This window comes from Haliaeetus albicilla, chromosome 5 (genome assembly GCF_947461875.1).
Source record: "Haliaeetus albicilla chromosome 5, bHalAlb1.1, whole genome shotgun sequence".
Taxonomy (NCBI): domain Eukaryota; kingdom Metazoa; phylum Chordata; class Aves; order Accipitriformes; family Accipitridae; genus Haliaeetus; species Haliaeetus albicilla.
The window spans coordinates 30699699-30714585 of NC_091487.1; the positions used below are offsets into that span (position 1 = coordinate 30699699).

Below are 14887 nucleotides of genomic sequence, written 5' to 3' on the forward strand. Positions count from 1 at the left end.
CTATTAAACAAACAGGATTCCATCTCTCCAGCTGGCATAGCAATAACCAAGTTCAAAACAGCTGTTCTCAAGTTAACATTTGTCCTTTTCCTTCCACCTGCCCAGCTGTGGAAGAAAGTCTGAATCAATATTCAAGTTTACTACACTCGGAAAGTATTTTCTAGAGACCTGTATTTTTTTTTGTTGCTTTACTGCAAGTTCTGAACAGCTTAAACTCTGAAGATATAACTGACAATATAACCATTCTCATATGATTGAATCATGTACTTCCACGTCACTGGAAGCTACTTTGAAAAAAATATACTAAACTAACATATGCAGAATTATCAACCTCTTCACACAGAGTAAGATCCTTACCAATATTCCATTGGGCAGAGAGAACACAAAAGTAGAAATCTATATATTGTCAGCACATGAAAACACAGAAGTGCTCTCTTGGTGTATTCAGCAAAAAGTATACTTAAACATCCACAGATGTTCAAATTTACCTTCTTACCAATGCTTTTAAGGTTTCCCCTCTCTCTAGCTAAATGCTCTCTAGCATAGGCTAACTACTGCTAGGATTTGCTCTTGCTGCAGTACTGGTGCCAGCTGTCATGGTCTCATCTGATCACTGGTGAGCTCAAGACCATCAAAAAAAAAAATTTACAGGATAAAGGACTGTGCTAAAGAACTATAACTCCTCTTCACCATCTGCATTTACATCACTGACTACATCATCCTTTTTACATTACTACCATTAATCTTCTCAACAAAATATTAATTTGCCCAATTAGACCTCTCTAAAGATTTCTGACAAATATTCAGCATAAGGTACATCCATATAATCACTGCATCTCTTACCCCAGTACAAACAGAGTAAAGTTTTCACTCCAGTTTAGAAACTTCTCTCATCTACACTAAGAAATGAAAACAAGTTTTCACAGTGACCAGGTATAGATTCTGTATTTACAAGAAAACCAAATGCTACATCAATAGATAAAGAAGATATTCTTACATATATCCTTGAAAGATGAGAATTCTATGGCTTCACTTTGTGCAGTGTACAAATTACAGGCAAAGACAACCTCACTAAAAAGATCCTTTCCTTTAATTTCTCTGGCAAGATTCTCAACGCAATTAAAGTTCAGTTTAGCCTTTTAACTTGGCCACTGCCTTGTGAGCAATAGAGATTTGCAAGATAGCTGTATTCTGAATTAATGATTTTCAAGTTTTAAACTTAGTTGTAATAAATCCTTTTGGGGGAAAAAAATAAAATAAAGTTGTTGAAGGCCATATTAGACACAGTCCCTCTTTATACTGGCAGAGAGAGGTCTTGTAAAAAAAACCAGTAAATTTTGCTTCCTTTGCTTTTCCTTACACAAATTCAAAATTATTCAATTGCTATTATGTTTGTTCTCTTAGGCAGGTGAGTTTTACTATACATGGTCCTTGTACAGTTGATATAGGTCCATGCTAATGACATAATGATCCATATCTTTCCTCATCCTGTTAACTATTTTAGCAAACGCTTCAGAGTTGTTTAGTCTCTCCAATACACTTTCTTTATGTAGGTTCCCTTTTTTGTCTTTCAGGTAATATTAACTATGAAATCAATTACATTTTCAAGTAACGGATTTTTTAACCAAATGCAACCAGTTTCATTCATACACCACAGAGGACCCCTGCACACACAATTCTGTGTTCAGTGGACAATCTAGTGATATTCACTGATTTCTTCCAAGTTGCCAAATGCTTTATTGAAGAACAAGCCTGATAAAAGACTTCATGCCAACAGAGAGAAAGAAGAAAAAAAAAAAAAAGAAAAAAATCAGCTCACAAAAAGCTGCTATAAATAGTTGTTAATCAACATAGCCTACATTACCACTAAACATCCAGAGACTCTTTGACAGCATTCATTTCATTTTTGCTCATCTTTTCTGAGACTTTATTTCATACTTGGTAAGACATATGTATCCCCACTGGCCATTAGCGGATGATATTTTACTTTGAAGTTAACTCTGCAGACCACCAGAATTCCCTGGTGTTCAGCCTGGGAGGGATGGAGGCACAGGTTAATGAGCTGTTGTTGTTCTATATGGTGAAGGATTCCCTACATTAGAAGCACTCCCAATATTCAGCAGCTGCAGCCCATTCCGAAGACAGAAATTCCAGCTTTGCTAAGTGAAGATGCCAGTTATTTTTAAAGCTGGTGCTCTTAATCTACCACCAGGACTCTCAATTTACCCTTTTAATGTCATTATAGACTTAGAGCTAATCCCAAACTGCAAGCAGCAACACATAGGACAAAAGGGAACTTAAAATCAGGATAGGCTCTGGATTCCTCATTTGACATATTGACACACTGAATAGCCATCTTTTAATCCCTAATTCTCTAACTCTTTCAGATGCACACTATTTAAGTGCCTAGCTGTAAATTGGATTAAAGCCAAAAAAGTACCACTGCAGTCTTCTCACTCTCTACCCTAGAAATGCAGACTTTTTAAACACTCACTCTTCTACTGGTTTAAAAGTCCTTTTCCTTCATAGGAAGATCTTCTAATTTTCAGTCAGCTACAGAACTTTTCTGGCAATTTTTTCCACAACAGTCTGCAGTAGCTCCTAGCCAGATTTCTAAATAATCAGATACCAGTAATTCAACCTTGTTTGTCCTTCTTCAACATTATGTATCCTATTGAAAAAAAAAAATTCAATACAGCACCATTTTAAAAATAAATTACCAAAATCCAAAACAGAATCCCAAACATTACTACATCTCTACAAGATGTCTCACTGCTTTCACAGTATGCCAAATTATTATCAACCTGCTCCACCTTTCACATAAGTCTCTCTGACATCTGCACTAGGCTTTCAATGACTTGAAGACTAAGGATGAAGGTAATTAACTCTACATGTAATATTTCAAAAAAAAAAAAGTAAATATTTTCATTTTCCTCAAGCATATAGTTATTTGATTAAAATAAAACATTTTACGTGGCCTATGTTTAAAAAAACTTTTAATTTCACTCATTTTTTACTTGAAAAATAGTGATTTTTTAAAGCTTTATTCTCTCATTTTCTCAGCTGATCTAGAAGCTGAGCTGCCACTGCAACATAACCCAAAATCAATCCTAACTGGCATCTCCAGCTTTATTGACACTTTTCAGCATTAAGAAACAAGCATGAACAGAACACCTTATCTATAGCAATTAAAGTCTTCTGATTCTCTAAGCAACAAAGGTAAAGATGCATAGAAATCAAACCCTAATAATTAGGAAAGCTGCATAGGAGGGGGACAAAACAGGTCAAAACTTTCCTTCGCACTATAATTATTCAGTGAAGGAGCCCATTACCGTCTAAATTCTTCTGGATTTGTTTGTTCCCCCCACATGGAATTCTCTCCTTACCAGAAAGAAATGTACATACATTGTGAAGTCATCTATTAGTGCAGCAGTCAAATATTATCCTGCAGACAAATAGCTTAATTACAGGAGCCAAATATTTGGGGGGGGGGGGGGGGGGGGGGAGCTGGAATGTGAAGAAAATAGGCTGGGTAGATTTTGGGTAGTTTTAAAATGAATGTGTGTTGTTTGATTAAATACACATTTTGAAAGAAATAAAACTACTTTTATTATCACAACAATGAATGCACACGAAGACTCTGCTCATAACTACATAGTTCCTATGCCATAACTCACTATAGAGCTGTCAGAGACGCCCTACTTGCCTATGTGTACAACAGGCAGGTATCCACAAGTTTTCCGCTTTAAAAAAATAAATAAAACCTGCGCTGTGACACTTTGACGACGGTACTGTTGGAGTAAGTGTTTCTTCCTTTGGCTAACCATCAACTTTCCCAGCTTTGTTTGCAGTACAAGACCAGGCGTTCGGCCCCCTCCTGCAGCACAAGGCGGCCGGGGGGCCGCAGCGCCCCGCCCGCCCCCCGGCGCTCCCTCTGCCGGCCGGCTCTCGCCCTCCCTACGCAAACGCTGACGGTCTTCTGTTCAAAATAACGCGTTGCTCAGCAACCAGCGGGTTTGCTTGATGCATTTCAAATTTTGGTCCCGGTCTGCGTGACCCAACAATCCCCTGACGCAGCGTTGGGCTAGAACAGTTAAAACCGATGCCTTTGATCGCGTGACCCCACCACCGCAGGCAGAAGCCACCTGCTTATGCTTACATGCTGATTTGTTCCATACGGTTTTACTCCTTGCTCCTCTGTCCTTCGCAACATAAAAACCATTTCGTCCTATAGTGAAAAACGTAAATCTTCCTGGAAAGAAAAGAAGAGTCAAAGGAAATCTGACGGGGGAGTTTGCCTCGTAGTGACAGCGCAAGCATGCAGCCTCCCAACTGGATTTGTGCCATCCTTAGTCATGCACAGCTGGTGTTTGCTCACTAAAATACTCTGTTCATAAACAAGCAATCTCTATCCTATTATTGCTGCCATCTATTAATTCAACTTGTTTCTACTATAATAAATCCTCTCTGGCCAGGCAGCTTTCATAAATAGTCATTCTAGTCTGAATATGAATCGTCCTGGCACGAAACCCAAAAATTCTTCCCAAATGCTCCAAGGGGAGCACAACTGACTGCTGGTACATCAAAAGAACGAAAGAATCAGCTGTCAAACTAAGCAAGCAATTAAAAATAGGACACAAGGGTGAAACTTCAAGTTATTTCTTAGCACAAAAAGAACACTGTGTAGATTTATAGGTCTTGGTACAGGCGCAAGAGCTTATACAATTCTTAACGAATCCATCTACAACAGGTAACACGGGGGTACCAAAAGCCTAATATTTCAGAAAGGGATAAGAGACTGCCCTGCTTGTTTCCCTGGCTTTGCATCAAAAAAACCCAAAACAAAACAAAACTCAAAAAAACCCTACTCTTGTCTTGGACGTGGTATCTAGGCATCTAAATGAAATCCTGTCCTGAATTATTTACTCTGTAACCATGAGGTAAAAATATGCCAAACAGACTGAGCACCAGCATGCAAGACTTGAACTCCTGAATTCTAATCCCAGCTCTGCCAACAACACTGTGCGCCAATGACAGCGTCCAAGGCTCTGTCGATGCCTTAATACTTCAGACAATCACTACAAACAAAAAAGCTACCACATTAAGAAGAGGGGAAGAAAAAAAAAAAAATCTATCTATAGAAACAGCGGGGGTTTGGTTTAGTTTTTTAACTATAGAAAGTAGACTTTTAAGAAAAGATGGAAGGAAGCTTTCTTTTATCAAGAGGACAAAAAATTCCTTTATGCTTTGACTGTTAATCTTCTTCCAGCTTATGACACTATCAAACAACAGTAAGATGTCACAGCTGTTACTGAAAGCAGCAAGAATCTACCCTAATCCAATCTCTTCTGAAAGCATCTTCCACAGATCTCCCTCACCAGAACACAGTTGCTCTCAATAGTCTGTGACCTGTATAATCTTAGAAAAAGAACACTTGAAAGATCAGAAGAAAACACTATTTTTAAAGTCATTTAGCTCCAGTATACTACTTGCTTTGAAAATCTAGTTACAAATTTTGAACATGTAACAGATACAGGCTATATCTAATGAAGGAAGCACAGACCTTTATTGTTATGGTGACCTATCTTACTTCACGAGTCCTTTCTTTCCTTCTTTAAACAGTACATGAAGTTCAAGCATCAGTTTCTATAAATCTGTATTTTGCATATAAGGGACATAAGGACTGTAATGAAGTTGCAGGAGGCTGCCGAATCTCTGATCTACTAACAGAATCATTACTGCTTCCTCAGAAAGAGATGAACTTACAATAGCAATGAAGAGAAGGGAAACCATGGGAAGGTGATGCACAATCAGTAGTTATTAAAAGTAAAATGAAGAGGTCCATTGCTGCACATGGGGGGTCACAGAAATTCACTATAAACTTCAGCAGGAACCACCAATGGACTCTGGAAAACAACCTTTATTTCACCACAACAAAACTGAACATTGCAATGATCCCTACAATTCAGAGCGCTGGACAATCCCAGCCTGGATCAAGGTCCCAGGGATACTAATTTCATAACCTTGATTCACAAGACTAGTCAACTGAAATCAATGGGAGTACACAAACAAACACACAAGCAAATTCAAGCCCAAAGGTTAAACATAAACATGACATCATTATCTTAAAAAAAAAAATTAATGCATGAACAAATAATATAGAGTTGAGTTTATTCAATCCACCTTAATTTCATATTTTCTAACCTGCATCAATGCACAATTTCACCATGGCAGCAGCTTGCTAAATTGTGACCATCAATTCATGCAAGTCACAGCTATGTCATCAGTTTCAGCTGCTCTTCATTGATTAACATCCACCAGATGCTGGCCTCCAATTTTACACTACCACATAATCGTAGCATTAGAAATTACTAGCACATTCTATGTTTACTTAACTTTCTTGGCTCAATTTAATTTAAAATTATTTCTCTGTCCCTGATTTTCCAAATAACTCCAGCAACAACCTCTTCAATCACTCTAGACTATGGTCCCTCTTATTTGTGTGTTTTACAAGTGTTTTAATGGGCTACTGAAGTGGTGTATCACATTATTATGTTTAAAACCAGACATTTAACTCCTGAAAAAGGACATAATCCCAAAACTTGTGTATGTCAGAATTACTAAGAGGTGTTTTATCCAAATATAAATTTAAATAATGCACAAAACTGTATGTTTGAAAAGTATCAGGCACAATCCTAAAAACACTTAAGCTGATACAGAAAGTTATGTGCAATTAGTTGACGTGGTTTCCATGGAGCTACTCAATGACCATACCACAACACAGATCACATTGCAGGATCACATTTGTTTTGGAGAAGTATTACAGCAAATGCCATGTTTTAAAGTTAATTAGAAGGAACCATTCAAGCAGTTTTGCTTTTCAAGATGACAGATTTTTCTCTGAAATCAAATTACTCCAGCAACCTATTTAAAACACAGAATTAAAACCTGTGAAATATCAAGATCAGATGCCATTACAAACAGTACATATTTCATATAACAGCTTTAAACACTCTCTTCTTATCAAGCATGACTGAGTTTATGGAAATTTTTTTAATCTTTTACAAAATTCCTACCGGAAGCGTGAAAATTGCATGTAAACCTCGCTCCTTCTACCTGTTGTTTTATTTTACTCATCTTTTACAACAAGAAAAAGATACTACATTTACCAGATTAAAGTACATGTGGATACTTTGTATTAAATTAATGCTCTAGGAGTACAAAATCTGCTTTATACACCGTTACATAGGAAGGGAAGCTTTCTTCTGAGTTTACCTCTGTGGCAATAAACATGCACAATGGAACTACTCCCAGTTTCCAGCAGCAGGTGGACATAATGAAGACCTGTTGTTTTTACACTTGAATGGTTCTCACTGTCTATTTATAGTCCAAGTAACAGTTTGAGCAATACCTAACTGGGCAATGATATTTTGTCACTCAAAAAATGTATTTCCAAGCTTTAGGGAAGATATGTAGCTCCTTTGTTTCCCCAGCTGTTTATATATAAAGAATTTTTACATATTAATTTCTCTAGAAAAAGTAAATCTTTAGAGCTATAAAAAAAATGTTTTGGACACCATCAAGCACTTACTCTTATTTTTTCCAAGTCAGTGCTCTGAAGTGATAGACTTTAATTATTTATTTGTCTTCAACCTGCACAAACATCCTCTACTATGTCTACACATCCTTGCAGAATTGCATTTGCACTCAAGAGACACACAAGTAAAAGGACACAGCCAAATCCAGATGAAGGATGAGAGCTACTAAGTCATTCATGGTACTGATAAAATATAAACAAATTAATATAAACTCAAAAGTCCATGAAAAACAAATAAAGAAATTAACTGTCACAGTAAATACTTAGATTTAATGTATGTGACTGCCCCTGGCAGTAACCATTTTATTTATGACACACGTTTGTTTCACATTAAGGCTGATAATTAGATGTTCACCTACCGAATCATTTGCTGCTAGGGCAAGGGCTATATTCACTGCAAGAAAGAGGAAGAAGAAAAAAAAAAAAAAAGATTAAGCGCAAGAAAACTTAATTCCTAAATATTGATAATGTTATCGTTACTCACAAGAGAAAATATAATATAAATACATCACACTTACTTAATAATTGCATTCATTATCTTGGTTCTTAGCTTCTTGCACCTCTACAATAGTACCAGCTTAAGTGACAGCAGCACCCACATTTCAGTCCATCTTTGCTAACAGGCTAACAAACTCAAGCTAATCTGCAAAAACTTGCAAACTCTAACTTTCTAGAGGACACTGCAAAATAAAAATACAATCTAAGTATTTTGCCAAAGGATAACATTAAGAAAAGAATTTTGACTTTTCAAAAGTGGACACTGTACTATAAAACTAAAATAACCCTCCCATCGGTAACCTTCACCACAGTCTCTAGTGAATTTTCTTAAAGCTAGAGATTAGGTAAGTATTGACCTAAACTATTAAAGTACAGTGACCAGAAAGATTATCATATCCCTTTTTTTGATTTCTGGCGATATATTAAATGTGGATATTTTCTGGAAGAAGGTTCAATGCATGCCCTTCACTTGATTTTTATGTCAGAAAACAAAGTCTCATCTACCCTGAAAGCATCTGTAACAACTAAAGAAACAGAAAAACAGGATGAAGCAATTAAAAAGACTGTGAGTTTGTTTACAGCTTTTACATTTCCATCAATACTTAACTCCCATAACTAAAAAGCACTTGCAAAAAATGGTATCTTTTAATGGCTCACCAGTTTCAATTCTGTTGGGAAACCTCCTAGAAGCTTCAGTATAACCAAATAGTAATTGTTATAATCCAAGCAGTAACATGTTTTAAAACAAGAAAAAAAAAAGCCAAACCACCCAGGAAAAAAACCACCACACACACACAACTCTTTCTTGGGCAACATCTCTTGCTTTCTTTACTGACTGTATGTCAGTCCACAGAGCCTTTTAAAAAAAATAAGCTGTGGTCAGCCTTGTTGTACTGGAAAAGTATGAAGGTACTGAGAACAAGCTGGGGAGCCAGATTCCTAGCTTAAAGAACTTAGTGTTGAGAAAGGTAAGTTCCTTTAAACAAAACGGTGAGGAGGTTAACTAGGAAAATTGTACAGCTCTCCCTAAGAAGCGCACAGCCTTTGTTTACTCCTAAGCTGATACAGCATATAGATTTTATTTTTCAGTTTTTCAGTTAAACAGATGCTTGATTAACTGTTCCCTGAATCAATCAGACGAAAATTCATCCTCTGAAACTTGGAAACCAATCTACAAATCACAGATAAGGAGAAAAAACAAGCAAACCAATTATAAATAAAAAAAGAAAAAAAACCCTGCAGCTCATGTCTGACACAAAGAAGCAGCAAGTTACTCCACACACTGCCTTAAAACCACTTTATACATCTATCTTCTTCCTATACAATTACCATATGTGAAAATTAAGGTATGATCCACAATGCTTCTTCAATAAAGGCTACTTGACTATTGAAGGGGAAAAAGGGAGACAGTAGGAATAATATAGTGGGAAAACCTGAGGGTTTTAGCTGGACATCTAGCTCGACACCTCATATTCTCTGTTGAATCCCAGCTGATTATTCTTGCACTCCATTGTCTTTGTATTATCGTCAGTTCCAAGAGGGTGTAGAGATGCAGCATAGGACCTAACCTGACCCTAAGCATTGATGTTGGCCCTAACTAGTAAGTTCCCATAACACAAGAGAGCAGGGCAGATACATTCCAGAAGTTCAATACAACTTTTTATTATTATTATTATTATTATTCAGAACTTCACAGCAGGCTCCAAGATAAGTCACCATGGTATCTCCACCAATGCTAAACCAGCCAACCAGTATCAAGAACAATGCACAAGGAGATCTGAGTTAGTCTTCTTGAAATCAATCAGTACAAGTCTGGGAAGGTTTATTAGTTTGTACTTTGTTAACTTCCAAATCCAAACTGGCCCTAGGAATAGCACAGTTGAATTCTCAGAACACTGAGCTAACAATACAAATAAAACTTCCGTGCCCAAAGTACAGAGCCAGATGAGTGTGTCTGTATCTGTGACATGGTTAATATATATCATCAATAAAATACCTACAGATAACTAAGATGAACTCTCTCTGAAAGATAACTTTCAATAATTACATCTGAATATAAGTGGCATTTATAAATAGAATAACCGGTTTATGACTATTTATCAGAATATTTTAACACATAGAGACAGCCCAGAATCAAAAACCATGACATTGATCCTGGAAAAGAACCACGAACAAACATTATTACCGTCTCTGCCAAAGCCCAGACCTGTGTCTGGGTTGGTCAGGCAAATAGATGGATTTTGGCCTCTACCTTGAAAGGGTGAGTTTCAATAATAGTACATTTTACATGCAGAATAGAAGCATGCAAGAGGAAAAAAAAAATTAAAACACAGTTAATATAACCAAGATAAAGTCGACACATGGTCAAAAGTATCAGCTCTCCCAAACAATAACAAAAAAATCTCAGCCCTTTAGTCTTCGCTAAAAATGTCTGAAGGCCAAGGTAGTTGGTTGTATCAGTAGTTTTATTTTCCTCAAAATGCAGGATTAACAAAATGTGAGCAAGAACACCAGCCACAAATTTTACTCCACTTCCACAGCTGAAAACAATAAGAGTTTCAATAAATTAGAAACTTCTCTTCTTTAAAGACCACACTTTGAGCTCTTCTCATGCCAGGATCAATTTTCTACAGTACTCTCATCTTCAGGGTAATGCAAAAGAGGGGACAGAAGAGACAAAAAAAAAAAAAAAAAAAAAAGAAAGAAACAAATAAAACCCAACCATGACTTTGGCCAGATAGAGTAAATACAGCAGAAACTTGACAGGAAAGAGATAGGAGACATAGGAAGCAAACAAACAAACCAACACTTACACTAGGCAAACAAAAACAACAAAACCAAAAAACAACCAAAGTATTTAAACATGCATTGAAAAATATTTTTCCTATCTCACAATTTCTTCTTGTAATGATTGACTACACTGATTTCAGAAGACCAAAAAGTGCTAGAAGCAACAGAGAATACAATATGAAAGCTATATGCAACAAACAGAAAGAGTTATTCGACAGGTTAAGGAATGGTCCTGACAAACTTGACCAGAATGCATATCCACTTGTCCTGAAATGGAGATCCAGAGCAACTGAAACATAAACACACTGGGGGAAAGAATACAAAGAGCCTTAAGAGTCCTTGAGAGAGATGCAGACAATAAGACTGATGATATTTTCTGTGGTGCTTTAGGAATTAGAGGTATGTACTAACCTCCTTCCTTCTCAACTCCTGCTCTCAAAATGAGTCAGCAGAGTTGTCACCAAACATGTTCCCCACAAACCTCCATTACAAAGAACATAATTTAAGGACATAATTCAGCAATGATGCCATGCAATATTTTGATCAGAGTTACCTTATCTTCAATTGTTCATCTGAACCATGATAATTATTTATTCTCATTTTAATAAACAAGGACTTAGATTATTCCTTTTTCTTCTCAATATTATAAATGAATAAATTCATTAACAAAAGGCTGTCCAATACACCAGTACTTGAATGGTTCCTTTACATTTCAACTCTCTTATTTAATGCTTGTTGAACCCTGATTTTTTATTTTTAAATGCATGGGTATGAACTCCTAGCTCTAAATATTATTTATGTATGTGTCGTACTTCATGTACAAATTACATAGTTGTGTACAAATTACATACAGACGCCAGTTAGCAGAACTTAAATTAGCACATTTGTTTGCAGACACGAGGAGGATAATCTGAATTTACTATTCAAATTATGTTCATTTTGTAAATTGGTGATTTATAGATATTTGGTATTTTCAGTAACCTGAAACAACCAGCCTATGAATTATAACCATCAACCAAAAGCTACATCACATTAAAAAATGCAAGTGTTGATTGTTTTGCACGTCTTTGTACAGGAATGTGTGTCCTATCTATAGGATAGTATATATGTGTATCCTATGTACAGAAAAAAATACTTTCAAATTATTTTTTAAGTACAGTTATTCTTACTATCACATTTGCATGTTCTAGTATTTATTAGACAGTCAGTCCTTTTCAAGCATGGCTGAAATACAAACCACAAAATGAGAAATTAAGAGCTACATCAGTGTGTTATTCACAGCAAATGAACAGTAGACAACATTCAACTAAAGGATGACTCTTTTCCAATCTAGATGCTAAGGAAGAGATCCTTAAACAAATTTCTAACACTTTACAGAGATCTTCTGAGAGAGGTTTACCTTCAGTGTCATTTTTGTTTAAGTTCAAGCAAATTTCTGCAGTACAGGTAACCCATGTACTATCTTGTTCTACCACCTAGGAACTGCACAGTTACAGAAAAATTAATTCAAAACCTAATGGTGGGCCTGAGAGAAGAGTTCAAGGTGCTTCACGAGGCTCTGGTCAGTTTGTGTGGTTCATAACTACTGTTTCACCTTTTGTTTATGAAATGCCTACACAAGTAGTTGAAAAAATTGGACAGAGACCTGATTTTGAAACCTTCTAAATATTACCGTCCTCTACAGAGCACATGACTATGCCAACATAGCACAGAGGAGCACTGTACAGGCACACCTATGCTGCTAGTGAAGGAGGAACAGTATCGCTGCACTGGCGTATGACCTTCCCACCTCAGCTTACATCACCTCTTAAGAAAGCAGACTGTCCCAGGACAACATGGCACTATTACAAAGATACTATTTCAAAGCTGTCTGCTCAATTTGCACCTCATTTAAAGCCAAGACCTCTGTACCCACATAGATTCTCAATGGCTGTAATGGGATTGACAGAGGTGAAGAGCTGTGTTAGCGGGACTCACTTACAAGGTAATGACACCAGTGCCCAAATATTCCTTATGAAGTATTATAAAATGTGCAAAGTAAACAATAAAAATAATTTAAAAAAATCTTACCTGCTGTTGTTGATTTTCCAACTCCCCCTTTTCCAGAAGCCAAGACCACCACCTGCTTAACTCCTTCTATGGGCTTCTGTTTCGGCAGCCCGCGTGACAGGATCCGGACACGTTTGTTCCTTAAAGCCTCGTCCCTGGAGCTTGAGGACTAACAAAAACAGAAAGCAAGCAAACGCATATGCAACAACCTGCAGTTTTTGCAGAGAAAGCTGACAGGGATGAACCCACCCGCACGCCGAGAAATTTTCACTACTGGTCCAAAAAAACCATTTTGCACACAGGCTGTCCCAAAGGGAGCCTGCCTCAGGGGCAGGCAGGCAGGCTGGCAGGAATGGGGCCTACTTAAAAATAACCCCAGTAGGCATTTTGTTTAGACAAACAGTTAAATATGATCGATCTTAACGCGTAAAAGAAAGAAAGAATGAGGGCTTGTGTTAAAGTAAACCGAAACACCGCTTTCAAAGTTGGGAACTTTAAAAACAGGCTCGACCTAGTGGTCCTTTACGTTACAGTCGCTTCGAGCACAACAAACGCAGCAGAGGAAGCGAAACCCGAGGTGCTGAGGCGCCGGAGAAGCACCGGCAGCGGCCCAGCGGGCCGGGCGGCCCGCCCCGGGGCCGTCTCAGAGGCACCCGCACAAGCGCCGGTTGGCCGGAGCCGGCGCATTTCAGGAGAAGAGGGACGCGACGGCTCTTGGGCACCCTGCGGGCCCTCCGCTGCAGGACAGGCGGACTGCCAGGCAGGGGCCTGCATCTCCACAGCCAGCGTCCCACCTACCGCCCGCTGGCCCGATTTTAACACCACGGGCGCGGAGCGACCGCGCGGCACTTCCACAGAACTGGCTCGGCTCCGGCCAAACACCGGGCAGAGGCTCACCCTCCCCTGCTCCGCCTGAACGCCGGGCAGAGGCTCACCTTCCCCTGCTCCGCCCGCCCGCCCGCCGCCACGGACCACCCCGCGCCCCTAACGCCCTGCAGCGACCGCGTCCCCACGCCGCACAGCAAGGGCTGAGCCGGCTGCGCCAGGACACAGCCCGCCAACACACCGAGCGCGTCTAGGCCGCGGCGGCCCTCCTGCCTCCCGCCCTCCCAAGCACACAGACAGACAGACAGACGGACGGACCGACCCTCCGCGGCCGGCGGGCGCGGCCGTCCCGCTCCCCTCCCGCCCCGGGGCGGACCGGCCGCACGGCGGAGAGCTCCCGCTTCACTCACCGCGGAGTCGGCAAAGGGAGCGGCGGGACCGCAGCCCGGCGGGACCGGCGCCGTTGGAGCCCGCCCGCCGCTGACGGGGAGGCGGGCGGCGCGCAGCGCCCAACGCCAGGCGGGAGCCCCCATGCCCGCCGCCTCCCCCGCCCCGGGCGCGCTGAGATGGCGCCGTCTCGCCGCGCCTCGGCCCGCCCCTTGCACCGCCCCGGGCCGGGCCGGGCCGGGCCGCGCCTCTCCGCGGTCGGTCGGGGTCGGGGCGCCGGCCCCGGCGCAGCCCGGAAGGACCGGAGCTTCGGCGGCGGGACTGGGACTGGGACCGGGACCGGGGCCGGGGCCGGGGCCGGAGCCGGGGCCGGGCCGCCCCAGCTAGGCCCGCGGAGAGCTTGCTGGAGATGGAGGATTTTGCACTGAGAGAACTGCTGCGGCCGCGGACCTTGGCGGAGCAGACCGAGGCCTTCCCGGATAAAGTGCCGAGCGGTGGCACCGTGAAGCAGCAGCAGCAGCAGCAGCACAAAAAAGCAGCTCCTTGCCGCTGTCTGCGAGAAAACTGAGCCCAAGGGGAAAATGCCGAGTGACCGTGTGCATTACAAATCGGTTTGGGGTTACTCTTCACAGTGCGGTACTGGCCCCCGCTGAACCTCGTCCTGGTTTTCTCTGCGGCACTCCTTCAGCTTGTCGGTGCCTTACAGACTGCTCATCTTGGCCTGCAGAACGGTTGGCCAAG

The 14887-nt window shown here is 40.4% G+C and overlaps 1 protein-coding gene across 3 annotated transcripts in view; it reads right to left on the reverse strand.

Annotated features, from left to right (window-relative positions):
* The window catches only part of NUBPL (NUBP iron-sulfur cluster assembly factor, mitochondrial), a 95789-nt gene extending 81444 nt beyond the window's left edge, over positions 1-14345 (reverse strand). The window contains exons 1-3 of one of the 3 annotated variants that reach the window (XM_069784020.1): positions 14170-14344; positions 12956-13103; positions 7957-7991 (exon numbers count right to left, since the gene is read on the reverse strand). In XM_069784020.1, coding sequence (XP_069640121.1) covers positions 7957-7991; positions 12956-13103; positions 14170-14292 — 306 coding nt within the window. In that variant the 5' untranslated portion in view covers positions 14293-14344. Of the gene's footprint in view, positions 1-7956; positions 7992-12955; positions 13104-14169 lie in introns of all 3 variants that reach the window. The other 2 variants (XM_069784021.1, XM_069784019.1) reach the window with 2 other exon arrangements.
* Between the last annotated feature and the right edge of the window lie 542 nt (positions 14346-14887).